Raw genomic sequence first — 27,593 nt, 5'->3', positions numbered from 1 at the left:
GTAAACCTGTTGCAAGAGGAGCCACAGCAGCATTTTTACAACATCCATCAAAACAGGGGCAAGCATGTGTTTGAATGGCCTGTGATGTATTGCTGTTTAAGCGGCAGTGAAGTCTGAGCACAATTACACTTACTTTCAAAGCACACAGCAAAAGGTATTTTTCAACACGCAGAAAGCTGATTTGAAAGCTATGGGGGGGGGTTCTGAGTGCAACAAAATCCGCAAATGTACACGCAAATGAAAGACCCCCATCCTATTTGGATGAAAGGAATAAAACTCACTTCTGCAAGGCATCATTGTAGGAAACCAACAGGGAGAGCCCCTTCCACTGAAAGCTCTCAAGTTGAGGCATTCAGCCTGGGGATATCAGGCCCTGCTTCCTCGTTGTGTGCATTAACAAAACAGCCATATACAGTATGAGAAGAATGGCATCTGCAGTACATTACTGCACAGAAGACAGAAGAGGCAAGCCGGCCTTAAGAGGACCGCTCTCTCCCACCCTGATCTACTCAGTCAGTCATCACCTGCCTGCAGCCTCTGCAGCTCCCTCGCACTTTGAGATTCAAAGGCACTATTTCAGCTGCAAAAATGCTCTTTCACTGATGTCGTAGAGTTAAAGTTCACAGTTGCTCAACACGAGAGAAGTTGAGAGATTGTGGCATGACCTTTTCATATCAGAAATCTGTCAGCAAGTGAATTTGAGGGACCTCTTTATATGCATCCTCATACTGCTCGTGATTGTGTCATTTATGGTGCAGGTGAGACTTTGGTTCGGATGACTGTCACCTGCCTTATTAAATAATATATGGTTGCTTGGAGAAAATGAAACGAAGAAGCCTCTACCTTGTTGCCGTGTTACTGATGTAAATGCCCTCTGTGACACGAGAGGAGGGACTCTACAAGTGAGGAATTACGCATGGGGTTTGAAAATCGGTGGATGCCCGTAAAGGATAAGTGGAGCAGGACCCTGTTGCGTGGATTTACAGGATTCATAACTCACCGCTTGCATTCTTGCCACAGATGAGGTGTTGCCAGGGCAGCAGAGACCCCCAAATCTCTGCATCAGTGCAGATGGCCTGCTCCAGGGTCTCCACAGTGAACTTGGGGATCCCGTTATCCCGCTCCAGCAGCGCACTGCGCAGCACCCGCGCGTGCACCTCGCGGAAGAGGCTCTCCATGCACGCAGCCAGGTAGATGGCAGCGTGCTCGTGGATCCTGACCGCAACCCTGCTGTCGACCATCCACCTGAAGAACTTCCCCACGTTGAAGATGAGTCCGCAGCGCACCGACTTACCGCGGCTGAACTTGTCCTCCTCTGTGCTCATGTTGTACAGGGACAAGGCACTGAGGGCCGCGCCGATGCAGTTCATCGAGACGGTCCACGACAGGGCGAGCTTTATGGCACTTTGGATCTCATATTTGGTGCATTTGGCGTAGCGCAGGCTCAGGCGCTGCGCCTCCTTGGCGACCCTAACCAGGGCCCGGCTGACCAGCACCGAGAGCCTGAGCAGGACGTCCTGCGGGAGAGTCGGCAGGCTCATCTCCTCGTCCCTGCTCAGCGCGCTCGCCACTTCCCCGAGGCTCCACGGCACATCCTCAAGCTCGGGTAGTTTAGCGCACTGCCCGGTGCTCTCCAGGATCTCGGCGTCTTCGACCAGGACCGTGTTAACAGTGTCCAGGCTGTTGTGTCGACTGTGCATCGAGTCAGTTAAATGCCAGTGATTCCCCCCATGTGCCTCTGAGCAGCACAGGGACGCACTGGAAGATCTGAAGGAGTCGGCGGCTCCACCATAACCCGAGTCTAGCGTCAAATCCTCCAGGGTCCTCGCTGCTGACTTGCTACTCCTTGCCATAACTGCACTTCATACTGCAAAAGAGGGCTTGGGAAAGTAGAGGAAAATATTCAGGGCGCTGGAGTTTGGATACGCACGCGCCTTGCACGAGCTCTGCTGACAAATGTTATTCTGTTTTTCTTTTTTTCAGGGAAAAAGTCCCTCCACTGCTGTCGTATAAAGTTAAAGAGTAGTATCTCACTACAGTGCATCCACAGTCACACAGAGCTGTACCAGCGCAGTGCCTGACAGATGGAGGCGGGGCCGCGCAGAACCGAGAACAGCTGTCAGCCAATGGACTCTCGGAGTGAGCAGCAAAGAGTTTTAATTGGGTCGCTCTGGAGGATCAATACAAAGTCAATGATATAGCCCAGGATGAGGCTTACCAATAAAAAGGTGATGTAAACAGTGAGCAAAATGCTCGTTGTATTCTCTTCAGCCTGACTTAACTTCTCAAAACTTTGGAATACCATAAATGCGTAAATCCTGACCAATGTCAATGTAAAAGTGAAGTATAAAAGGCAGAAATTGCAGTAAATAATAAATCACATAATGTAGAAGAAGCTGCTTTTACATAATCATGTTTAGAGGACATGTCCTCCAGGGGATCAGGCTCTTTAGATATTTTCTGAGGGCCCATGTCTGATCGTAACATGACTCAAGACCATTAATAATAGATTGCATGCATAATGTATCCTTCTCTGTTCCTCTGGAGGAGAACTCATTGAAAAGATCTGAATTACTTTCAAGGTCATTAGCCGGGATCACTCACAGGGTCCAACCTAGCCTTTTGGTTTTGTTCCCTAAACCCGCAGTCTCTGTGTGGAATCTGTGCGAAACCTCGTCCACCTTAAACGACAGCCATGATGGGTGCAGGTACATTTGAGGATGTGGTAGAGATGCTGTTTATTTCTCAGACAACAGCATGAAGCATGTGGTTTTAAGTTAAATGTTCTGAAAATAACTGCAGTCATATTGTGATACTGACAAAACCAGTACAGTGCAGAGAATTGTGAAACATCCACTGTAAAAATGTGAGAAGAGGTGGAAATGATCTAAACTGGTGATAAAATAAAAAAAAATACTCCATTAAGTGGATGTTGCTCGCTGATCTGTGGCTCCTTTACATGTGAGATGCAGTGAGATTGGAGCCTCTGCATTTGACAGCATGCAGGATGTTTCTCTGGAACAACAGTGAACCCTGGTGTTGTGCAGCCAGACTTCACTTTATTTGTCAAGGCAAAATTGCTAATAGTGTTTTTTGACAGAATGTCAGCGAATATCAAAAAAACATCTGTATTAATATTATTTTTTTTGTCAACAGAACATTTCTGACAACTAAAATCATGTACTCTACACTGGAGATAGACATTTTAATGAATATTTTATCATGTCACAGTATGAAAAGCACAGGTGTAAATAATAAAATGAACAATGGCTGAATCCTGTTTAGCTGCTTCAGTTTCGGGGTCCTGGTTATGTGCATGCTGGCTCGCTGTCACACTGTCATGTCTCGCAGAGACACTTGAATAGAAAGGAGCGTTTATGTTATTGGTGACATCTGTGCTTTTCCTGCTGCAATGAGTCAAAATGTCTGCTTTGAAAAAAGGCCTTTCTCTTGATACTTAACAAGTGATGCATCTGAATATTCAAGAAACCCATTACATTGGCTACACACACACACACAAGAAGAAATCCTGGTCGGACTCTCAAGGTCACACAAGGACAAAACAGACGATGCAGGATGTGTTGGTGTGAAAAACACGTTTCTCTAAAATCAACTTATAGAGACCTTAAATGTTTTAGTAGCCTCTCCCTCTGGTCGGAATATGAAAGGTGCAAACTGAATACTGTTAACCAGATGGTGAAGACTGACTGGGATAGGGTGGATGAGATAGGTGCACCTCCAAGAAACCATGTTTATGGCCTGTTTCTCCAGGTTCAGAGAGAGACAGAGAGAGAGAGATACAGAGAAATTGGTTGATTCTAATCATGTACCTTTACCTCAGTAACTTCTCTGATTGCTCTATGACAGCTCTGTCATTTGAGGGGAAAAAAGTGAATTTTTGAGCGTCAACTGTTGTAAAATTAAAGTAACTAAATTGGGTTATAAAACTCACCTTGAAGCTCTTTTATAGTCCTAGAGGATCATTTAATATCACAGCGAGTCTCATGTCTGCGCTGGGTGCAGATTAGCCTTCCAGCTGAGGGACTGCTTTAATCAAACGTAATTTAGCAGGAGCTGTGTATCAGAGGGAGCACAACTCAGAGTCTGGTAATTAAAAAAGGGTGATTTTGTGGCAACGTTTTTTTTTTTTTTTATCGACATGGCCCTGAGGGTGGTAACGCTGGCCTGTTCAGTTCTTCGGTTCCGACTGAAATATCTCAGCAACTATCGAGTGGTTACTGTGACATTTGGTACAGACATAATTATTTGGTGATCCCTTTACTTTTCGTTTAGTGCCATTTTTCACTTATCCAGTGAAACATCTCAACACCCTCAGATGATATATGACCATGTACATATTTTGACATTTGTGGTTTTAAGTGAAATGTCTACTGGATGGTACGACCATAAAATTTGGGACAATACATTTCTCCAATATTTTGATTTAATGACCAAGCACCTGTCACTAACTGCAGCCCAGTCTTTGTGTCACTGACAATCATCAGTCAAAGCTGTGAGTGCTCTAACCAAAGCAAATAAAAAAAACTCAATGCTGCTTTAAATGAGAAAACAGAAATTAAATCTAAAAAAGAAATGAAAAAAATGTGATGAGGGGGGGGGAGATCCCAAACAAACAATTCCTGGTTAAGACTGCCATCCAGTGTCCATTTACTAGGCTACATGCAGTTGGATGTTTTATACTGTTTGTTGTTTCCAAGTGAAGCTCACTGCATCCCATGAGAGCAGCTTTTAGCGATTCTCTCTGATCACAACAACCTACACCAGTGATGCAGCAGAATCAGCTCAGCCTTTCAATCAATCAACATCTTTATTGTGAAACTGGGTGTAACAAGTCCTTGACATGAGCAATCAGAATAAATAGAAATTAGTATAATTCTTCCTGTATTAGAAGAGTGAAAACTGTGGATTAAATTGGCTTTTGGATAAGTGAAGATGTTAGGAGATCAGCTGATCAGCTTGTAGGAAAATGCCACCAGAGATTGGCCAATCATGCAGTTCCACCAGCGGTAATCAGCACAAACCCAGAGGCTGATCCGCTGCAGCGCTGCAGTCTATCACCCCTCCCATCTTCTACAGTAAGATGGCCTGAGCTCACCACTTTGCCTGTGTGATGCTGGAGAGCCAGGCTATGCCATAGGAAACATCCATTGTAATTCACTCTGGAAGTGAGGGATGCGTGTTCTGGGCCACTGAGGCAGTTTCTGGAGCTGCTGAGGAAACTCGTCTCATGCCTTACTTTAAGCTTCGCTGTTTACTGTGAGACCTCGGTTTCTAAATCACTGAGGAGGCTGTTTCAAGCCGAGCTGATCCATTCCCCCCATTTACTATTAGATGACTTCAACAGAAATAGGATTGGTCAGGTGTAATGTTCTGAACAAGTTAAAAGCCTGTGAAAGTAGATGACACTTACAATGATAGTAGATGTACTGTATAGCTCCACAGGCCTGGGTCAGTGCCAGTGATATTTTTGACATCCTGCTCCAGGCTGATACAGTATGTTCCTCTTAGTTCAGCACAGTACTACTTTCTTTCCTCTTATATATTAGTGGGGTATAAAATGAGTGTCCGCAAAAGTATTTTTATTACCCTTTTAGAAAATACCAGTAATTTCATTAACTGTAAAATTATTCTAAAAGATAATAATTTTTTGTGGAGTAGAGAGGAACTTACGTAAAAATGTTTTTAAACCATTTAAAGTTGCACCTAAAATGCAATTACTCATTCAAAAATTATGACAATTTGTAACTTAGATATTGCCTGATTTGTCTTGCTATATATTTACAATTTTGTTTACAGGGAAGGTCCAACCTACAGTAGATTTAACTTTAATTTTCCTTAACGTCCACATAACCATATTATCTCTCTCTACACTGGACAGCAGAGAGAGACTCTTCATAAAACAACAAACTGTGGGACACAATGGCGACACTACACTGGTCTGTGCAAGGGGACTTTGTTTAATTCACAGTAGTATGTACAGTATTCAAATACAGTTCCTTATTAATTATCTAACAAGTCAGTTATTGCATGAGGTCAAATGCTCATTTTTGTTGACAAAATCAGTAAATGTCAGTGGTGACATAATAAATGATGCTGGAATAACTACTGTATTTACAGCCTGGATGCCAATGCACAACATAATCTATATTTTAAGGTGGATTTCCTCCATAAATTGTTATGGTCACACACATTAAACACTGAGGCGTCATTATCGCCACTCAATCCTTTATGTAATTGAACGAGGTTGACATTGGTTTCAGATTATCTCTGCTGGGAGTGGGCGGGGTGGGGACTAAATTGGACCAAACGCACAGTTGCTGTGTGCGCGGTGCGGCCTCTGCGATAAATCGAGCACACCTAAATCCAGCCATGCCTCGCCGCGCCGCATGTGCTCATCCGGGTAACTCAGAGGTGTATACATAACCCAGTCTAAAGCCTGTGATTAGCCGTTTATATCGGACACTTTTACGGGTCGGTGTTTAACTTCTGCTTTTCAAAAGTGAATCCGGACACTAACCATTGAGGGAACCCGGCCGAACATCGAGGTTTGGATGCTTTAAAGCGACATTTGACGACATGTTAACATGCGTGAAAAGCACGCTACGGAAACGTGACAGCGGACGGCTTGTATAACGGCTGATTCTGACCAATCAGAGCGCTCCTCTCCGCCCCGTGCGCCGCCTGTGGGTGGAGACTGTGGCACAGAAAGGACGTCTCGCATGGCACAGGAGTTTACCAGCCGCTTCAATTTACACAGGTTACATCGTTCACCGTGGGAGTGAGGGACACTGGGAGCTAATGTTGTGTGGACTATCGCTACATGTGGAAACGAACCGGAAATATTTGCGTGTTTGTACTTTTTAGCGAGCAGCTAGCTAGCTAGCTAGTAGCGTGTGTTACGTAGCTCCGCCACCGTCTCCTGCGATAGCGTAACGTTACGAAATTAAAAATCGTTTCAACATCGCCGCCGCCTCAAAAACGTGTTTCTAAACGGGATCTTACCGAGAAGACAAGACTCCAAGAGTTGTTGTGCTTTCTTTTTCTTCTGTGTGCTGCCGTGGTTACCTGCTGTCCACACATGCAGCCACCGCTGGCCTGGAGGCTAAACCCTGTGGATACATTCATGGAGCAAGGTTAAGGTCAGAGACACCTTTGACGCTTCGAGGTCGCCGACTGGATTAAAATCTATCTTCGCCTCTGAATGTGAATAATCTCCTGACTGCTTTGTAATCGAAACAACACAAGAGAAGCCTCTTCATCGAGGCCCCTCTCCTCCTTTGCACTTTATAAACTCTCAAGGGATAAAGAAAAAAAAGGAATTCAAGAAAGCAGGAAACATGGTGGTCAACACCATCCACTGGTTCAGGAAGGGACTGCGGCTGCACGACAACCCGTCTCTGAGGGACTCCATCCGGGGAGCAGATTCCCTGCGCTGCATCTACATCCTCGACCCCTGGTTCGCAGGGTCCTCTAATGTGGGCATCAACCGGTGGAGGTAAGAGGGTGGGACGGGGTGTCTTGATACTAATCGAGCTCTTACTGATGATCCATGTGATCATCTACTTCCACTCGCATACCTGCCTGCCCATCTGACCAAATGTGTTATTTGTCTGCACACTACAGACCTCCTCAGGTCACCCCCTAATCCAGCACAACAGCCTGCAGAATGAAACCTGTAGTAAAACCTCCTGTCTTAATATGGGGCCGGGTGTCTCGTGTGCCTGCACACTTTGTTGTTTTGTTTACTGCCGAGGTGTCACATCATCAAACCACTGACTGATCCAATAGATCATGTTTTTCCACTCAGCGATGGTGTGGGGTTTGCAAGATCAATATGCAGTTTGCTGTCTGCCACTGTGGTTTTAATCATGAGCGATAACAACCCAGCTCAATTCTGAATAGTTGTAGGTAATGGCCAGAAGAAAATCGAGATGGCACATACTGTACCGCTGTGCAGGTCTATAGTGTCTTTGAATTCAGTGCACTGTAGTCCATAATTTTCCCTAATTGTGGATGAAGTAATTTGCTCCAGTATAAAGTAATGACTTTGGCCTTCATGCCCTGGGAAGACGTCCTGTTGATGATACAACTCATTTTTCCCGCTTACTAACTCTGCTGCTCTGCCCCCAGTGGAGAGCTGGGAAAATGGGTCAGTGTGTTGTTATGGTCATTACATCAGGCCCTCTCAACACAGCTTTGACCTACTTTAAACACACACATTCACCAGACCCACCACTCCACCCCTTTTTTAGTCTGCTACTGCACACCACTTCATTTACTAAGTACAAACTATTTCTAGCTCATCAAACGCATCCACATCATTCAGATTTCCTGTGAAGTTTCTGTGTACAATAGCACCACTTGTATGTCTCAGCAGATCTGAACCAGTGAACTTTTTAATGGCTCCTTCTCATCTCAGTTCTCTACATTTTAACACGTTTTTTGTGAGCCAACGTTGGTGGAAACTAATATAAAGATTCATTTCTGTTATCAATTTTATTAGTTTATATTAGTTTGTGTTGAGCAAAACCCAAAGAAGAAGAGTGCTAGTTTGACTTGAGTTAATTTTACAGTGTAGTAAATTATAGTTTCAGTGTATTTAAATTAAGTTTTGATTTAAAAAAAAAAAAAAATAGCCCAAATGATGCTTTCTCTAAATAGTGCATATAGTGACAAACGACGGTTGTTGCTTACTTTAATGCTATGAGAGGTAACTTGGCTGTTGGGATTAATTCAGTTCAGGTATGTTAAACCCTCGCAGTGCTGCTAACACAGCCAAAACCTTTACTGTTGTTAGAGCTGTTATTGATCTATATTTGCAGATTTATAGATGAATGACTTTTAGCTGCCATACAGGCTAACCAACAGTGTGAGGCGCTGACTCCCACTAATGCAACAACTGAATATTTCTGTCTTAATCCTTAAACACAATCAGGATGGTCCACGCAGCCATTTCTGTCCCATTGAAACACATGTCACCCATGTGACTCAGACACTTGCACGTTCTTGGTGCTGCAGTTGTGGTGCAAACCCTCCCAACAGTCCTCTCAGATCAGCCACAGCAGTGATGAGTGGTCTCATTATTGGATTTAGTGTAACCATGCTCTCTGGTGTGTCATAAATTCATTGATCCTACTCTGTTTGGTTCCAGGTTTTTGTTGCATTGTTTAGAGGACTTGGACGCCAGCCTGCGCAAACTCAACTCCCGCCTGTTTGTCATCAGAGGCCAGCCCACAGATGTCTTCCCTCGTCTTTTTAAGGTGTGAGAGAGAGTCGAGTAGGAGATCCAGACTTGTACTCAGTTTTGCTCTAAAACACAGCACTGTAACTTTTCAGTAATTTCTACACTGGATTTTAGGTCATTAAACAGTTTTGGATTTGGATGCTTAGGCAGGGACTCTGCGATTTGATTACATAGACATGACAACCTGCTAAGACATCTAATTTATTTTCTTTTAAAGATCTCAAATATCATGGTAGCAGTCACAAGAATCATTTAGGACCCCAGTTACATATCAAGCACCCTCACATGTGGTCCTGAACCAGAGTAAAAGATTCATTGCACAGAACCAATTTGTTGTTCATGATACTGGAATAAGAAATCAGATTGACTGTGAAATGCTAAATGCATTTCTGTGCAGAATAAAACAATAATTATATCTACTGCTGTGTGTGTTACTATGTTCCTCAGGAATGGCAGATTACCCATTTATCTTATGAATACGACTCTGAGCCATTCGGCAAAGAACGTGATGCTGCCATCCAGAAACTAGCCAGCGAGGCTCAGGTGGAGGTCATAGTGCGGATATCACACACACTCTACGACCTGGTCAAGTGAGTACCTACAACAGAATAAGTTCAACCAAACGTCTCCTAGTAATAAACCTGTAGAGAGTCGCTGGCTGCTCTGTGTTTGCGTCTGTAAATGTTTGTGCTGATCCCCTCTGCATTTTTCTTCCCTAAAGGATCATAGAGCTCAATGACAGTCACCCTCCTCTTACATACAAGCGCTTCCAGGCCCTCATCAACCGCATGGATGCAGTGGAGCTGCCCGCAGAGACGATCACACTCGACGTTATGAAAAATTGCACCACGCCCATAAGTGAAGACCACGATGACAAGTTTGGGGTTCCCTCCCTGGAGGAGCTCGGTATGTTTTTTTTTTTTTTTTTTTTTTTTTTTTTGTTGTTGTGCAAGTGTGTGTATGTTGTGTGCATGGACACACTGATTGTGGTGTACACACACAGATGGCATCCAGCGAACATTTCAATGTCACAATGCACAACAAAAAAGACCTTGAACAGTTTTTGAATCTCTACTTGTGTATTTTGCTTTTGTCAGGTTTTGAGACAGAGGGCCTGACCACAGCAGTGTGGCCGGGCGGAGAAACCGAAGCCCTCATGAGGCTAGAGCGGCATTTGGAGAGGAAGGTAAAAAGATGTTTTTATTGCAGTTTTCCACCACTCTCCTAGCTCGAGGCATAATGTGTATATGAGCACTACCCAGAGTCACACTTTTCACTAGAAATAGGCGCTACTAAAGCAAGGTGAGGATCACTGTAACATATTCAGTTTTACTGAAAGCCTGGCTTTTCTCCGTCCACTTGCTTTGCTGGAAAATCAAAAATTAATTAATTCATTTTCAGTATTCCATCATCATACTTATGTTCTCTGGTTCCTGATGGTTTCATGCAGATGGCAGATGTCAAAAAGCCAGAATCATTATTAAAAAGCATCTGGCCTTTACATATAAAAATATGGGTGTAGATTTTGCAATGGACGGCAGAAAATCTGAAAATAAATATTGATGTGTTTGCTTATCTCTATTTTGAAAAACACATAAGGCAGCAGAAGGCTCATGTTTTTCCCATACGCCTGGACAGGTTTTCTCACTGACGCAGCAGCTGTCACCAGAATATGAGAATGTTTGTTTAAAGGGAAGTGATACAACAGACACTCAGATATATTGTAGAAACCCCTGATATGTTGGTGAAACCTGTGTGCTCAGCAGAATTTTCAATATGAGCAGTGCAAAGTGAAATGTGTATCACTCTGCTGTTTAAAATCACCACTTTAAACAAAATAGAATAACTTAATTTAGCCGTCAGTTGAGTATATTTAAGTATATTTCAAGTAGGAAAATGTCAAGTTTATCAAACATCTGAAACGTGCCAGTGTCAAGAAATCTGTAGAGGCCAGAGAGTCAACTGAACTGACACTGATGGTAAAAAAAAAAAAAAGTAGTCTAGATTGTGACTAGAAAGCAAACATAGATAAACGGAAACATACATTTAATATTTTATTTGGTGTCTGTCATTTATTCAAATGCATATTTTCTCTCAGCAATCACAGCTGTTTTATTTTAGCTAAAGCTGACTGACCATATTTTCACAGGCATGGGTGGCAAACTTCGAACGTCCACGTATGAACGCCAACTCCCTGCTGGCCAGTCCCACTGGCCTCAGCCCCTACCTGCGCTTTGGATGTCTCTCCTGTCGGCTCTTCTACTTCAAACTTACTGATCTGTACAAGAAGGTAAGAATGACCAACAACACAAACTTTACAAATTTCATCTTTGGAATCATCAATCTCACATTTTCCCATGTTTTATTGTAGTTTTATCATGATTTTCTGTTGATGTGAGATGAATGAGCCTAGACAATACACTGTAATGTAACCAGTGTATCCTGCAGATAATAAACCTTATTTTTAATCCTGTTACCTTCTGCACGCTCTATCTCATCAGGTCAAGAAGAACAGCACGCCACCGCTTTCCCTGTATGGCCAGCTGTTGTGGAGGGAGTTCTTCTATACGACTGCCACCAACAACCCCTGCTTTGACAAGATGGATGGAAACCCTGTGTGTGTCCAGATCCCCTGGGGCCGAAACCCAGAGGCGCTGGCCAAGTGGGCAGAGGGACAGACAGGCTTCCCCTGGATAGATGCCATCATGACCCAGCTGAGGCAGGAGGGCTGGATCCATCATTTGGCAAGGCACGCTGTGGCCTGCTTCCTCACCAGGGGAGACCTCTGGATCAGCTGGGAGGAAGGCATGAAGGTAAGAATGGAGACCAAGTGATTATAGTACACGAAGGGACTGCCCTGCTGCTTCTTGCTCAAATTAAAGTTACTACCATGCATTGTCTCAACCATCCACTGTCCATGTCTTGTCCAGGTGTTCGAAGAGTTGCTCATAGATGCGGACTGGAGTGTAAATGCTGGCAGCTGGATGTGGCTTTCTTGCAGTTCATTTTTCCAGCAGTTTTTCCACTGCTACTGCCCGGTGGGATTCGGACGACGCACGGACCCCAACGGGGACTTCATACGGTCAGTCAGCACTTTCATCTGCACGGCATGAATTCAAAAGCACTGGCCTTTCAAACGCTGACAGTGTTGTGGATATTTGTTCCTGCAGTCGTTTCAAATGGCCAAATAAAATGTCATGGATAGATTGTGCTCCTTTTGTAGCACATGATTGATTAAAACCAATCATGTGCAGTAGCTGGTAAAGAGCAATGCAAATTACCTAACTGAATGTGTCAAAGGAGAGAACAAAATAGAATTAGCTTTCACACTCAGTGCTGATGGCGGTTGAACACTAGCTTATCTAATATGGCACCTCTATATCATGTTTGGGTATTGTGCTACATGACATTGTGTTCCACCCATGTGTTCGCTCCCACATCCTTATTCTTTTCTTTCCCTGCTCGCAGGCGTTATTTGCCCATATTGAGGGGCTTTCCAGCCAAATACATCTATGATCCTTGGAATGCCCCTGAGGAAGTGCAGAAGGCAGCCAAATGTGTCATAGGAGTCCACTACCCCAAGCCCATGGTGAACCACGCCGAGGCCAGCCGCATCAACATAGAGCGGATGAAGCAAATTTACCAGCAGCTTTCCTGCTACAGAGGACTCGGTAGGGACCCACATACCGATCACCTCCAGCTCACACTTTCATGCTTTCTTTTTTTTTTTTTTTTTGTTATATAGTTTCAAATATCTGGAAAGCTACCCATATATACAGGGTTAGTTTTCAAAGAAAATTCTGTTTGTAGTTAAGCTCTGACTATTGAGTCATTCCTGCAGCCCAGGATCACCTGTGAAAGCTGTGCTATGAGTCCCAACCCCATACACCACGAGGAGTAGATCTAAAAGCTGCCACGCTGTTTGCCTGGCAACATTGCAGTGGGCGACACATGTAGAAGCACTTTCCTTATCCCAGAAATAAAGAGCCTAAAGAGGTTCAGAAGGTTCATTTGAAAATTCTGCGTTTCACATTTGCTATTCTCCATGAACATCTGTGTCAACTTCTCTAGGCTGAAACCCAGTCTTGGCAGCAAGATGCTGGCATTGTGTTTCAGTACTCATAGCCTTCAGGTACTGCAGTGTAGAAGCCTCAGTGTATAATGGATGGCAGATGACTCTCTGACCTCATACAAGAAAACTGCAATGATTACGGGTCTCTAGTATTTACCATACAAACATTCACTAATCAAGTGCTTTTGATGTGTTAAGCTTGATGTTTATGAAGGTACTCACTATCTAAGTTGAACTGCCAGGATTTTTATAAATCTGTGTGTGTGTGTGTGTATGTGCACAAGCTGTTGTTTTTTGGGTAATTTGAAATGCTTTGGTCTCCTTTCAGGCATGCTGGCAACAGTACCTGCGAATCCCAACAATGATGCAAATGGCAGTAACACAGGGGGGGCCTCTGAAAACCCCTCCGCACAGGAGGGAATGTCTCAAACAGGTGCGTTGCTTGGATGGTTAATACCGCCAGTGGTTGAACAGACATGTTACTCACTCAAAGTCATCCCACTCATGGCTAAAATGAATATCCATGAGACTTTGGTCGGAAGGCAGCATGATATCAAACATTTTCCATCCCTGACCTGAAGGACTCCCGTTGGCCTTTGAGAACTAGTAACAGAATATTTGGCTTTTTTACAGAACTTATCTAAACTACTGTTGCTCTGCCAAAACAAGCCAGAAAAAAAAAAAGTCATGAGCAAAGTTGCCACACTGCAAAAGGAAGCAATAGTTTTATATGTACGTTCGTTCCACTGTTGAATTTGTGGTGTTTTTATATCATATTTACAAAACCAAATGTAAGCTGACACCAAACCAATTTGAAATGATCTCTTGATGTATGTTCTGTGTGTCGTTTTAATGCAGAAAGAGGACCGTCCCTGCATAAGCGGCGCCGTGAAGAGGTTCCACTCGAAAGCAGCTCAAAGTCCTGGAGGCAGAGCAAATAGAGTGCAAAAGGCAGCACACAGAGGGTCCTTCATCTGGACAGCATCCGGTCCTGCAGCGCCCCGAGCTAACACACAGCAGTACCTGTTACCATAGAGGAGACACAATGGGAGGGGGGGTTAGGATTCAGCTGACTGGCTGTTTGACGGACAGACTCCCTACACAGTACCTGATAGCTGTAATCAGTTTAGGCTGACGTCAGACGTTGGCCTGGCCGGTCAGCTGTTAACATGTCTCCATCTCCAGATAATAACACATATGTCAGGACCGGAGGAAGAAACTGAGAGAAAATACTAATACTGGACAGAAAGAACCCTGAAACAGCAGCTTGTAATACGGTGGTGAGGCCACCTTTTGTCTTCCGCCACAAATAACAATGAGATTGATAGAAGTGTCACTATACTTCACCAATTCTTTCTCCCCCCTGGGCAACCAACCAAGTCAGGACATCGTCATCAAATTGTGTAATCAGGAGGCAAAAACCATCAGCTGGATGTTCAATCTAATCATCAGTCCTTGTAGACGGTGAACTGAACATTGTACTGATATCTGGCTCCTTAGGCCTCTACGCCTCAATGTGAAAACGTCAAAATCTGAAATCTGACTCCCATCCGAGTGACGACTGTGGAAGACTTGTTGTTGTGTACAGCTGACGCCCTCACCCGCTGTTTGCACACTGACATCAGATAATCTGGATAAAACACAGCTGTATCTTTTCTCACAAACAAGCCCCGTAGTATTTCATTTGAAGAACATTCAGCCGCTCTGTCATGACCGTGCATAATGTGAGAGCACAAAGGTCTGATGTGCAGCAGCAAAGAATATTAGAAGTCTGCCAGACTGTCAGGTTCTGGCATAAAGCAGGCCGTACACTCTGTAAATATTTTGATTTCCAACTTTTGTATATTTGGTCATGGGGTTTCACAACTCCTTTTGTAAAGACTGTGTTACCAAAACTGAAAAGTTCAACTGTGAATGCACGTGCTTTTGTCTCCCATGTGATGGTAAATGTATTATTTTTGTATAAAGAATGACCAAATTCTGACTGTATCAAAATGGCAATAAAAAAGAGTTATTGTTATATCTTCTTGATTTAGCTTTTTTAATTATTTATTTTACACAATTTACACAAATGTCAAGTAACTTTAAGTCACTATAATGACTTTTTATCTCAAGATAATGGCTTAAGAATCTCAAGAGACTGAGATACTCTGGAAATAAAGAGATACTGTCTCAATATTGACTATTGTTGTGGAAAATCGCTAAATGAAATAAAACCAAGCTAGGTGCAATGTGAAGTGAAACTGAATTCTTTATTATCTTGCGCAAGAGAGTCAAGTCCCACACACTACTAGAGTGGAGGAGTTGACTGAAACAAAGACAACAGAGAATTTTATAGGCAGTTGGGTGCATCATAAGCACAAATGGTTTTCCTTCCTTATCTGTGCATGGGCATGATTGTGCTCTTATCCTTATAAGGTAAAAACTCAGTAAAACATATCGCAGACATGAAGTGCAACAACAGTTGGGGCAACTTCCTGTTTTCTGAACATCTGCCTTCACACTCAACTCAAGGTGGTTTCCTGTCTCGCCATGCCCTTTTCTTAGAATCAGCTGCAGGGCAGATATACATTTGGCGTCTCTGTTGTTCCACTTTCGCTTTCAAAGGTCATCAACGATTAACTAATTCCAGCATTTTCCATCACATTATGTATCTCAAAATAGACAGTATTAAGATAATGACTTAGTAGTGAGTCATCATTTTGAGATACAAGGTCATTATTTTGAGAGTATCTCATTATTTTTAGGTACTTTTCATTGACATTTGGAGAGTTTTCAGCATAAAAAGCCAATAACATCATCAGCTGTGATTCAAAGCTGTGGCACAATCAACCATGGGAGAGTCCAGAGGGTGGTATTACTGTAGGCTATATGTGAACTTTGAGTTGAAACTGAGATAGTGTGACCTTTTATACCTTAACAGGAAAATGTTCAATCTCTTAGAATTAATTTGAAACCTCTTTTTTTTTGTCATATTTAAAGTTTTGAGGTCTTCTGTGTGCGGCTGCTCAAGGGGGGGGGGGGGGGGTCCTTACAGGTCTTGACTTGTCCAAACGGACCTTTCCTCACACTTTGTAGCAAATGAAGTCTGCTGTTAATTAATGATTGTATAATCAGAGAGCTGGTCACGTTGCAGTGGAATCGCGGCAGGCTGGAGGCTGAAAATCCCTCCCAGGATGCGCTCAAACTGCGCCGCGTCCAATAGCAGCAGGCGGCCGGTGGGCGGTGAAGGAGAGGTTCAAAGCTCAACAGATTGTTCCCACACACACACAAACACACACAGATGCAGCTCATCTGCTGCCTGGCTGCTTGTGTGTGTGTGTGTGTGTGTGTGTTCGGCTGACTGAGGGACTGCGGAGATGGAGGTGAACCAGCCGAACAAAGCGGAGAGGAAACCTGTGCGCCTCATAGCAGCGGTGTGCAAAGACATGGGCATCGGGAAAGATGGAAAACTGCCCTGGAATTTACCGTAAGTCGCTATTATCTTATTTCATAAGGTCGTTTGGATGCCTGATTCTGGAAATACTGGACACAGTCTGCTCATACAGGTAGTCCAGTTGCTTAAGATTGTAGCCTATTATGTGCACGTTGCATCACAGATACTAAAACGTAATGTTATTATTATCTATGGATATCACTGTATAACAGAGATCTACATGACTGTTCAGTAGGGAGCCTGTAAACTTTATTATGTTTTTAAGCCTTCAGCATCACTCCTTTACAAACTATTTCTGTCTAGTATATCCCATCCTCTGCACACCTCTGTGGAAAGTTTTCAGGAAAAGTTTGCACAGCCTGTGACAGCTCCACGGTCCAATATGGATTATATATCTCTAATGATTCAATTGATTGTATACCAGAAGAGCCCTAAGTGATGTATGAAAATGCTTGTTTTGTTGCCTTAAAAGCCAAAAACAATCTATGATATATATATATATATATATATATATATATATATATGTATATGTATGTATGTATACACACATGTGCAAGAATGATACAATGACCCAAGGGAAACAGCTGTGACCAGAGAAGAAGCAGGAGCAAAGATGCATTTGGTATTCATACTTGACAAATGGTGAAAAAGTCATCAAAATTGTCAGAAGTTAATTTCCAGTTGATGGTGTAATTGCAATAGCAATACAGGTAACCTGTATTAGCTGTTCATGCTTGTATAAGTTATCAGTGATATTAGTTGTAACAGCAGTAGTGATGAGGAGATCAGTGGTACAGTAGGGCGTCATGGGGAGCTTGTACATCACAATAAAATAGAATTTTATTGTTATAGAGACTGTGTGCTTTGATGTGTTAAGTAAATAAGAACACGTCTTATTCATTAGTGCATTCTTTGCTCCGTGTGCAGACTGTAAGCAGCAGCACTTCATGAGCTTAGCAACAGCTGACTTTTTTTCTGCTCGATTTCATATTGAAAATGTGACTCTTACAGATCTGAATTCCAGTACTTTCTGAACACTGTCTCAAGGGTGTCGAGACCAGGTAATGATCCCTCAGCATCAGTGTTTCCACATATTGTAGCTACCTCAGGCTGGGCAGGGTGTCGTTCAAGTGCCAAAACTAAGAGCCAAAAGTGCATCTGTATTTTGATCCTCATACCGACACAATGTAGGCTGCCCTTACTTTGTTATCCTTACCTTGATCATATTTAGTAACATGCTACAGGCATCAAGGCCATCTTGACAGTAGAGTTGGGTTATATGATACTGTGAGATAATAGACATGTATCAACAGTGGCACATTTTCCCATACAGTCTATACCATGGCAGTTATCCTTACAATAGACAATGTTACTGATCAGTAAAAAGGACACATTTATCCCATTAATTGAATTTACAGGATCTTTGCTCTAATGTGATGAAGTATTTTGACGTTTCAGGTTGTTTTATTACAGTTTTGTTATTCCACAAAATATACTGTGTCAACATCACGATGTAAAATTGCACATATAATTGCATATTATCAATATCACCCACTCTTACATGACACTGACTTGCACAGTTTATTCCCCAGACTTAAAAAGGTTTTGAAACCCAGTCCTGTGCTGTTTATCATAAGAAGCGTGTGAGAGCTGCAGTAGTTGTAGTAGATGAAGCGTTTAGTGTCAAATATCTTGTCGTGTCTATTCCAGGGAGGAAGAACGTGATGATCTGGGGCAAACTGTGCTGGTACTCCAAACCAGAAGATATGCTCCCACTGGCCAACAGTCTGCATGTGGTGCTGAGTACGACACTGAGGTGACTTCTACTTGGTGGTTCATTCAGAAGCCAGTCACAGGTTTTCATTGTCATTCATCCTTTTTATTCTACCGGACCTTTCTCCTCTCACAGCGCCATTCCAGATAACGCCCACTTCTTGTGTCGAGACTTTGAGAGTGCCATCCGCACAGTTTCACAGCCCCCCCTGGCTGACCAGGTTGAGACCATCTGGATCGTTGGTGGGACACGGGTCTACGAGGTAAACTGGTCCAAGTGTCTCGCTGAAGCCTATTAAATGATAAAGCAGGGAGCAGCACTGGATTAACCAGTTTGGGGACAAAAACTCAGTCCCCCCCAACCAGGCTGCCCAGAAACAAGTTTGAATCAGTGGGTCAACAGTGTGTAAAAATACAATGCAGTGATGGCTGAATTCCATTTAGCTGCTGTGGTTACAGGGTCCTGGTATTGTTGGCTTGATGTCACACTGTTGTGGTTTACGGGGACACTTAAGTAGAACTGAACCATCATTAATGTTAGTTTTTTTCCTTCATCAAAGCGCTTTAAAAAAGGCCTGTTTAACGCTGTACAGCAGCTGCTGTTCTGCCCTATATAGAGGTGCTCTCTGCCAAGCATTTAACTTAGCTGCAGTTTTTAACAGTGGAGCTAAACACTGCCATCCAGTGGCAGATAAATGACCTCAGTACAGCATCTGTACGTCCTGTTCACACATATAAACTCATAGTAGCAGGCTTTCTCTTACGGCTCATGAGCCTGAATAGTTGTGTGGCCGTGCACAGACTGTACTTAATCTACCTAACTCTCCTTTTAGCATTCCTGCCCCTGTTAAAGTGGGACCTGTATCTTTATGATCTGTATTAGCTCATTGAGTATGTGGCCTCCATCCAACCTCCAGCAGGTCTGCTCAGAGAGAATATATATATATATTTTAGCGTGCATAGCCTTTATTAAACCATGTGTTCTGCATAAATGTACACCCATTTCAAACTGTAAACAGAAGGCGAGCTAATGACAGACCAACAACCTGTAGCTCAGCGATGATCTCACCTTCAAAATGATCCCACATCTGCAGGTTTGGTAAACAGGAAACTGTTATATTTCCAGAGCCACTAATGTGTAGAGTAGTCTCGTGCAGCTCTTGTGTTAATATTGCAGTGACTTACACACACACACAAAAGCCAGTTGTTGATAATGTCTGTGTGACCTGTCGCTCCTTGTTTACGATCAGGATGCGCTGAAGCACCCGTGGTGTGACCTGGTTTACCTGACACACATCATGGCAGAGTTTGACTGCGACGTTTTCTTCCCTGAGTTTGACAGAGAACTGTTTAAAGTGCAAGAAAGGTACATGTTTATCTCATCCTCACACCTTGGTGGCTGCGGCCCCACACCTGAAATTTGACTCAGTGACTCAAAAATACACACAAACAGTACATATATGCAGTAATCGTCTTGCACGCAGAGTTGTTGTTTTTTTTTTTTTTTTGCAAGCTTTGCCGCTGCCCCGTGAGAGTGATTTTTGCCTTTTGTTGTAAAGCAGACATCAGCACTATGTGTCAGACTGCGCTGTCGTTGGTTTGAATAGTTCAAAAAAGGATTTGCTGACGCTTGTTGCTGTGATACAATGTTACTTCAACTGCAATGAATGTTGTTCATGAAAGGCAGATTCTTACCTTGCTTTGTCATTAGAGGCAAAAATGATCATTATTGAAATTTTTAAATAATATTTTGACAAGAGTATTTCATTTGTTTCATAACTGCTGTTTTCTTCCACAATCAAAGCCAAATTGAACGTGATTATGCTCCTTGCTACTGTGATTGATTTGTTAAAGTGTTTATCCTTTGAGTTCCTATATTGAGCAGTTGTCTTTCCGTTAATGAGCTCACAAAACCCTTTTTTCTTTTGCTTCCCAACCAGATTTCCCGACGTACCGAGTGAAATCCAAGAGGACAACGGCATTAAGTACAAATGCCAGGTATTCAAGAAATTGATTGGTGATCTGGTGTAGACAACTAAGAGGAAACGAAGACATCGTCAGAAAACACTGAACAGAATCACTCTGGTGTGTTTTTCTGTTCTTCCTTGACATCTTTCAACATTTACTGCAGAGTTAACGCCTGGATAGGCCGTAGGGACACGAAAGCCACAGTGGGTCATTGTATGAATTGTGTAAATTCGTGACCTCAAACTCTGTCGCTGATGAAAAATCTGAACCACTGTGAGCACAGACACTTTAACAGCAGTCCTGACTGTCTGGTCATGTTTTTATGTGCATTCACTCTTAGAACTAGTTGCTCAGTTACTCCATGTCTCTCTTCCTCTGCTGACACCTTGTCACTTGTCACCGTTCCCATCTCCTCCTCCTCCACCTCCTCCTCCTCCTCCTCCTCCGTAATATTGCAGCTGCTCAGAAAATATGCTTGTCAGTGAGTCAGTCAGCGGCCTACGTCGATGGCAGCCTGTGCTCTGGGTAGTACAGCAGATCTGGTCCTTTCCAAGTCAACATGACAGATGCCAGCTGAGAAAGTGACAAGTGAATTACCCTCCGGTTTGCTTTGATACTTGTACGACTAGATGTGAAGAAATGTTACATCTTGTAATTTGTGGTTAGAAAGGGAAAGGTGCATATTTATTGATGAATGTTTCACTGCATGGGGTCTTTATGGTGAATTTATTTTGCATTTTGAAAAAAAAATTCTCCTTGTTCCTCTGGTTGTATGTCATTGTTATTGCCACTAGATGGAGGCAAATCAACGAGACAAGGGACAGGAAGCCTACCTACTGATTATCAACACATCCCAGATTTTATCACCAGCTTCATTTTTGGAATTTTAATTTAGATTACACACACAGACGGTGTGTCAACTGTCAGAAAGCTCCATTATTATTGGCCTCTGCTGCTGTCATGATCTTGTGATAGCGATATTATTATAATAATCATCACAGTGACTTCAGATTAAATCAAAATGATGATAAAACTAACAGTGAACAGAAAAAGTGGTTGAAAAACACCAGACATCTTCAGAGAGCCAGACACATTGGTCTAAAACCTGAAAACATGGAGAAGGTGTGGTTTCAGCAACATTTCCAGCCACTGCTTGGTTATCAGTAGTAATTTAAATGCCTTCCACTTCATGTGCCATCTACACTCCACTGAAGTGGGTTTTTGGCTCCTACATTAACATGCAGCTCACAGCGCAGCACGTCCTCATTGTTACCACATTTGGGTCCCAGTATCGCTCCACCCAGCGTTAACCTGAGCAGGGGTCAGCGGAGGGCTGTCGTGTGTCTAAAAACCTTTTCCGCTAACATACGTGTTCCTCAGACCCACTCAAAGAAAGAAACCCACCCACTCGCAGCACATCCAAACATGTCCAAAGACGTCTCTTTTGTATTCATGTGCCCCTAAATCATGACAGTGTGACAGTGAGGCAGCTCGCTGAAACAGCTGTCTTTGATTTCACTTGTGCTTTTCTCGTTGTCATGTCAAAATGTCTTCCATGAAAAAGACCTATTATTTCCTGGTAGACTTCAAAAGGAGCATTGTTCTGAGTCTCAAGGACAAGCATTGACAAGCACTGCTTTAAACTGGAAAATCAAAATCAGTCATGACTGCATGAACGAATGATTCAAAAGATGGAGTGAAAGATGCAATACTCAATACAGAAAGTCATTTACCTTTTGTGTGTTACACATCCATCAACGTGACTTTCATTGTCTTCCAGCATGTAAAGTACGTCAGTATTATTTCGTCGGGGAACAGAGAACAAACTTTCTGGTGTAGGTGTGGAGAGAGAAGTTGAGCCGAGCGCACGCTGAAATCCCGTGATGTCTATGATGCAAATCTTAATATATTGGAAGAGCTGAAACAGTATGAGGTGTTCTAAATCTGTTCAAATACAAACAGTACTGATGGCTGCCAATTGTAAAATACCACATTGTAGATCTAAATTGGATCAATCAGCTTGCTTCATAAAGAGCTTTAAGCTCTAAAACGCATTAGCACTTGACATCAAATTCATTTATTTAGCACATACTGTATCTGTGGTGTGATGTGATCATGACACTGACAGCTGTATATTCAACAACACTTTCCTTGTAAAAGCCCAGCTAGCAAATATGTTAAATTGCAACCTCCTTATCAAATAAAATACAAAACAATTAAACAAAATAAAATAATAAACTTAAAAAAATAATTATTTTCTTCATAATTAGTTTTGAGTGACACAATTAATTTTAAGTGACTACGTATTTTTCTCCTGCGTTAGCTTATTTTGATTAATATAAAAATTCCTCAGGCTCAGGTTTCTGCTGGAAAATCATGGCTTTTAATTGCAGAGGTCATCTGTTTCTGGTGAGATGGGAACCGTGAAAGCAATTTGTTAGGCGTGGTTAATATCAACCGGTGTCATGTCTGAAATGAATAAGGACAATTTATACTCCCTCTTATTAACCTCTCTGGCTTGTCTGTGTGATTCAAGAGCACAGCACGGAGGACACGAGGGCAGTGGGGAAGAAATAGAGGTGACTTGCATTGATACACCTGAGGACTGGTCTCATATGTCTCGCCTTCATACGTCCTGGTTAACTCCTTGTATTCATTACTTGAAAGACAACCTTGCAACCTGAAGCATTAAAGCAGATGTCAGTGATTAGGAACCTGCAGTACATCAGCTGCAGCATACTTGAGGTTCTGTTTTAGCCCCCCAGGGGCTCCGTGTTGAGAATGGTCTGAAAATGAACTCTTCTCAAGCATCCATCTGCTGAGCTCAAATTCATTACCAGATGCACTCACTTTTGCATCATCTGCCCAGTGGCTATCGCCATGACTACGGAGCCATGCTGAGTGATGCAGACGGCAGCAGATGGGAGGTGGAAGTTGTTAACGTATATGACCCCCCCCCTCTCTTTCGTCTTCCTCCTCCTCCCTGTGGACATACAAGTCCTCTCTCTCTCTTTGTTGTGACCCCCATCGTCCACATTTAGAGAGCGAGGGAACCTTGAGGCATAAAGTCATGGCTTCATTAGCTGTGGAGCTCACTCCCATTAAAAGGCAAAAAAAAACATGTTTCAAGGGCTTTTACTGGCTTTGAAACATTAAGACGGGGGAACATTTTAAAATGCCCTGCCTTGGTTTAGACAATGCTCAGTAAGATTGTATATTGATTTTGTAGCTTATAGCAGAGTGAATGTAGGCACTAACCCAAGGAGCAGTATTTTACCACCATATGATGCACATAGACATGAAAACCTTATTAATAAAACCAAACGTAATGGGAAATCAATTTCGCATAAATGAACTGATACAGGTTTTTGAACAAAAATTGCAAAGTGTGTTCAAATAATCTCAATCAAAGGAATCTTCCTTTCTTGTCCCTTGCATCATGTGGGTGCATTTGAATTAATTTGAAATGATAATAAAGTGACATTTCAGTAGTGGAACAGCTTATAATAAAGTGTCTCCATCTGTGAAGCAACAATAAAAATCGGAGACACAGTAAGATTTCCTCCCTGAGGGGGGACAGTTGTGCTGCCAAGAACATTGTGTGAAAACGAGACACTTGCACAGGCTGTAAATAAAATGGTTTGAAAAGCCTCGTTTGTCCTCGGCAACAGCCTCCACTATAGACGAGTCAGCACGTCTCTCTCTACACAGTTATGTCATGAGGTGTTTCATGTGAAGTCATTGTAATCAGATAACTTATAATAACCTGTAATAAATTCTTCATACGTCCAACAACTACGTCTTCCCTAAAAAGCGTGACACATTAAGATGCCATCACGTTCGTCTCACTTTCTGATATCACTCTGCAAACGTATGAAGAAAAAGCAGCATTCGAGCCAATTTATACAGCCGTTAAATCCTCCATTTTGAGATGGCTTTCTTAAAGTAAGTACACCTTTAGATGCAAGACATTTTAATCTGATGCTGCTCTTAATATAGACATAAATAATCAAGAGCAGAGCACATACATTTACAGCTTTAATTCACTTGCATTAGTTCGTACCACTTTCGTCAGTCATCTCCTTTCAAAGGGGCGACAGGGTTAAAAAGAGGTCTCTCTCTACGTAGCTGTAGTTTTCCATAACTCATCTCAAAGTCCTTCTTAGTGCCATTTAGGACCTCCAGACTGCCCGTTCTTACGTCATATCTGTGTGCCCGCAGTAGCTGGATGCGATGATTCACTATCTGCGTGGTCAGCTCCAAAACGGTGGGAGTGTCCATGATTTGAGCCATGCTGATCCCAGCGCTGAGGAGGCCCTTAATGCGCTCAGCCAGAATAGCTTCAGGGTAGTAAAGCAGAGCCGGGCAGTTGAGGATGATGTCCCGCAGCTCTGCCTCAGAGCAGCCCATGGTCTCCTGGGAGTACGCCAGGGTGCGACGCATGCTGTCCGGGTTCAGCTCGGTGACAAAGCCCCTGAGTTTGGAGAGGAGACGCAGGAGCTCTGCCGTGCTGAAGCCCTTGTCCCTCAGGAACAGCAGGTTCTGCCTCAGCACCGCAGGGGGCTTGAGGAGAACAAATGGATTCTGGCTCAGCAGCTTCTGAAGCCAGATTTTCATGTTGGCCTCCTCCCCCCCGAGCTCTAAGTAGGCCTGCTGGAGGGTGCACACCATCACCTCGTTCTGCTCTACTGGCCGGCTGAAGCTCAGGGGGGCGCTGGCCATGAGCTTGGTGATGATTCGCTTGTTGAGGTTTAAGCTCTGAAAGTAAACGATGTTGTTCCGCTGGTTGTCGTGGTGGCTGGAGGAGGTGAAGAAGGAGGCAGGGAATTTCTCAATGATACCAACTAGCTCTTTTTGGTTTGGGCACACGGACATCCACAGCTCCTTCTGAGCCTGTATCTGCACTGGATGACAGAGGACTGCCTCAGGGTGAACCGCTAAGATCCGGGCAACGATGGAGCCCGAGGCTCCCATGTCCCTCAGAAGGTCAGCCACCTCCTTAGTATAGGCCGGGCTCTGATGCAGGACCCAGCCCTTAAGTTTACGGACCTTCTGGATGTCCACAGAGAGGTCATGGAGAGCCTCCACGGTCTGCTGGTTCTCTGATGAGCTCAGTGTGGCACATGGCCTTAGGGTTAAAGGTAGAGCTGTGACACGTTGGCACCGGAGGCACAGGGATGTTGCGATTAAGCGCAACATTGACGCAAAGTCCTGAAGCTGATCACCTATGTGGGGCGAGATAAGGAGGCACTGTAGTGGGTGACGAACAAGTAGCCAGATAGCATAACCTTCACCTTCTGAAGTGGCAGAGGGAGATAGAAAATGACGGCTTGAGCAGACAGTTGCAGTGAAGTACAGCAACACTCACGATTTTTGAATTAATCAAACACTTGTAATAGCTGTGGTGATGCTCTGTAAGGTCATGTGCTTCTATCAGGCCAGGAGACTGACAACCATTAGTGTAATGGTTACACCATGTGGTCAACTATTCACATAAATATCATGCAGTACAGACAGAGAAGCCACACAGACAAGAGAAGTCAAAGTAGAGCAAAGTATATGAAAAAAAAGATGCTCCACCTGTATTATTATTAAACGGTTTATGTAAAGTAATCAGATCTCTTTACAGCACTTTGTAAATTAATCTCCCAGTTTTGACCCATCGAGCACCAACTTGTTTGCCTTTTTATGCGATTTTGGGTAATGTCGCTCACCACAGCCTTGACCTCATATCACATTCACAGAAGATGATATTTGTTCTGCACAGCTGGTGCCAGATGTTTCATGGGGGAAAGTGGAGGATCAAGAGAAAACTCGTGGGTGAACTTAAACATCAGACACGGTCAACGACCCAGTGTCACTCACAAACAGATAACACATTCAAAAGTGTAATAAAACACTAAAGTGTGGTTTTATTCAGACGCTGTGGCTGCGCCGATAGCTACCGATTTCAAAATAAAAGTCTTCTTAAATGAAATCATGCTAGGTATTTAGCATGCTAGTTAGCTACCAGAGACAAAAGCAGTACCGCCACTCCACAGGCGGCGCGACACATCATATGATTTATCCCGGTGATTAAACATCATTGCCGTCAGTAAATGTTGACAGAGGTGTGTAAATATGTTTAGCGTTTAGCGAGTATATCGACGTTTCTTTTAGAAAATGAATTACCTTTAGCTGCGGTCAGAGGATGTGACGTGTTGTTATGAAACTGATTTCTTCTTCTACTACCGTTTTCTGTGTCGTCTGGTGCACCACAGCGCCACGCAGAGGCGGCGGCGGCCACTGCAGAGCAGCGTGGCCAAGATCTGATAAATTCAAACGTGACCCTGAAAGAGCTTCAATGTTTCAGGAAAAAAAAAATATTTTGAATGCAGAAAAATCGATGTAGAAATGCTGAAAAGTTGTTAGAGTTTATAATTCCTTTCCTCTTTTCAAAGCTCTGCTCTTTTGTTGCCACCCATATGTCCAGCAATTAAATAATTTTGGCAAAAATCTGTATCTCAAACAGCAGTTGGTGCGCCTCCAAAGCCTGCAGCATACGGGGCCCTGATGAGTGTAATCAGCGCAGGGCTGAATTGGACTGAACACACGGAGAGTTTTCTCGCAGTTGGTGCTTAATCATGATGCTTGATCACCAGCTCTGCAAGCTGTTCCCCCAGCAGCACGGGAGCTGCTGCTGCTGAATGGGTAGCTGGGTTCATTATAGTTTATGTACTAGTAAACAGATGATATGCCTCAAAGGAAAACAGGTCGGTGCTTCTTTCTTTTTTAGTACCCAGTCTGTTGACAGCAGTGAGATGGTCACCAGAGTGCACTGATATTATTTGTGTCTCTCAGGCTGATTGTGTCCAAACACAGAAAAGACAGTCATAGATGTGATTTTGCATGAGTTTCATGGGAAACAACTGTCCTTATGGTGGAGGCAGAGCTGTAAAACAACATGTGGGCCTGCTGAGTAAACAGTGTCATGCACTCTTCATCTATTTGCAGTCAACCTGTTCACAGTTTCCTTGACTTCTATCAAGCGTTTGAGCAAAGTCACGCAATCAGTATCAACTCTCTCTGTCTAAAGTGCT

The 27,593-nt window shown here is 43.3% G+C and overlaps 4 protein-coding genes across 4 annotated transcripts in view; 2 read left to right on the top strand and 2 right to left on the bottom strand.

The window, feature by feature from the left end:
- btbd11b (BTB (POZ) domain containing 11b) overlaps window positions 1-1,989 on the bottom strand; it is a 65,236-nt gene extending 63,247 nt beyond the window's left edge. The window contains exon 1 of the mRNA XM_070830195.1: window positions 1,001-1,989. Within this exon, the coding sequence (XP_070686296.1) occupies window positions 1,001-1,853 (853 nt within the window). The 5' untranslated portion in view covers window positions 1,854-1,989. The remainder of the gene's footprint in view (window positions 1-1,000) is intronic.
- A 4,727-nt stretch (window positions 1,990-6,716) lies between these two features.
- Window positions 6,717-15,357, top strand: cry1b (cryptochrome circadian regulator 1b). The gene is made up of 11 exons (XM_070830086.1): window positions 6,717-7,516; window positions 9,173-9,281; window positions 9,713-9,855; window positions 9,987-10,171; window positions 10,363-10,451; window positions 11,415-11,555; window positions 11,767-12,078; window positions 12,196-12,347; window positions 12,734-12,936; window positions 13,666-13,770; window positions 14,196-15,357. The coding sequence occupies exons 1-11, from the start codon at window positions 7,359-7,361 to the stop codon at window positions 14,276-14,278; spliced, it is 1,680 nt and encodes a 559-aa protein (XP_070686187.1). The 5' UTR covers window positions 6,717-7,358; the 3' UTR covers window positions 14,279-15,357.
- A 1,273-nt stretch (window positions 15,358-16,630) lies between these two features.
- LOC139201988 (dihydrofolate reductase) lies at window positions 16,631-24,167 on the top strand. The gene is made up of 6 exons (XM_070831445.1): window positions 16,631-16,806; window positions 17,785-17,834; window positions 18,484-18,589; window positions 18,683-18,809; window positions 19,797-19,912; window positions 20,487-24,167. The coding sequence occupies exons 1-6, from the start codon at window positions 16,697-16,699 to the stop codon at window positions 20,575-20,577; spliced, it is 600 nt and encodes a 199-aa protein (XP_070687546.1). The 5' UTR covers window positions 16,631-16,696; the 3' UTR covers window positions 20,578-24,167.
- Window positions 24,168-24,544: 377 nt separating this feature from the next.
- Window positions 24,545-26,700, bottom strand: mterf2 (mitochondrial transcription termination factor 2). Its single transcript, XM_070831323.1, has 2 exons — window positions 26,686-26,700; window positions 24,545-25,739 (listed from the first exon to the last, which is right to left on the bottom strand). The coding sequence occupies exon 2, from the start codon at window positions 25,711-25,713 to the stop codon at window positions 24,586-24,588; it is 1,128 nt and encodes a 375-aa protein (XP_070687424.1). The 5' UTR covers window positions 25,714-25,739; window positions 26,686-26,700; the 3' UTR covers window positions 24,545-24,585.
- Between the last annotated feature and the right edge of the window lie 893 nt (window positions 26,701-27,593).

The sequence above is a fragment of the Pempheris klunzingeri genome, chromosome 5 (assembly GCF_042242105.1).
Source record: "Pempheris klunzingeri isolate RE-2024b chromosome 5, fPemKlu1.hap1, whole genome shotgun sequence".
Classification (NCBI taxonomy): Eukaryota; Metazoa; Chordata; class Actinopteri; order Acropomatiformes; family Pempheridae; genus Pempheris; species Pempheris klunzingeri.
The sequence above is the reverse complement of the archived record's forward strand: the minus strand, read 5'-3'. Positions and strand labels throughout refer to the sequence as shown.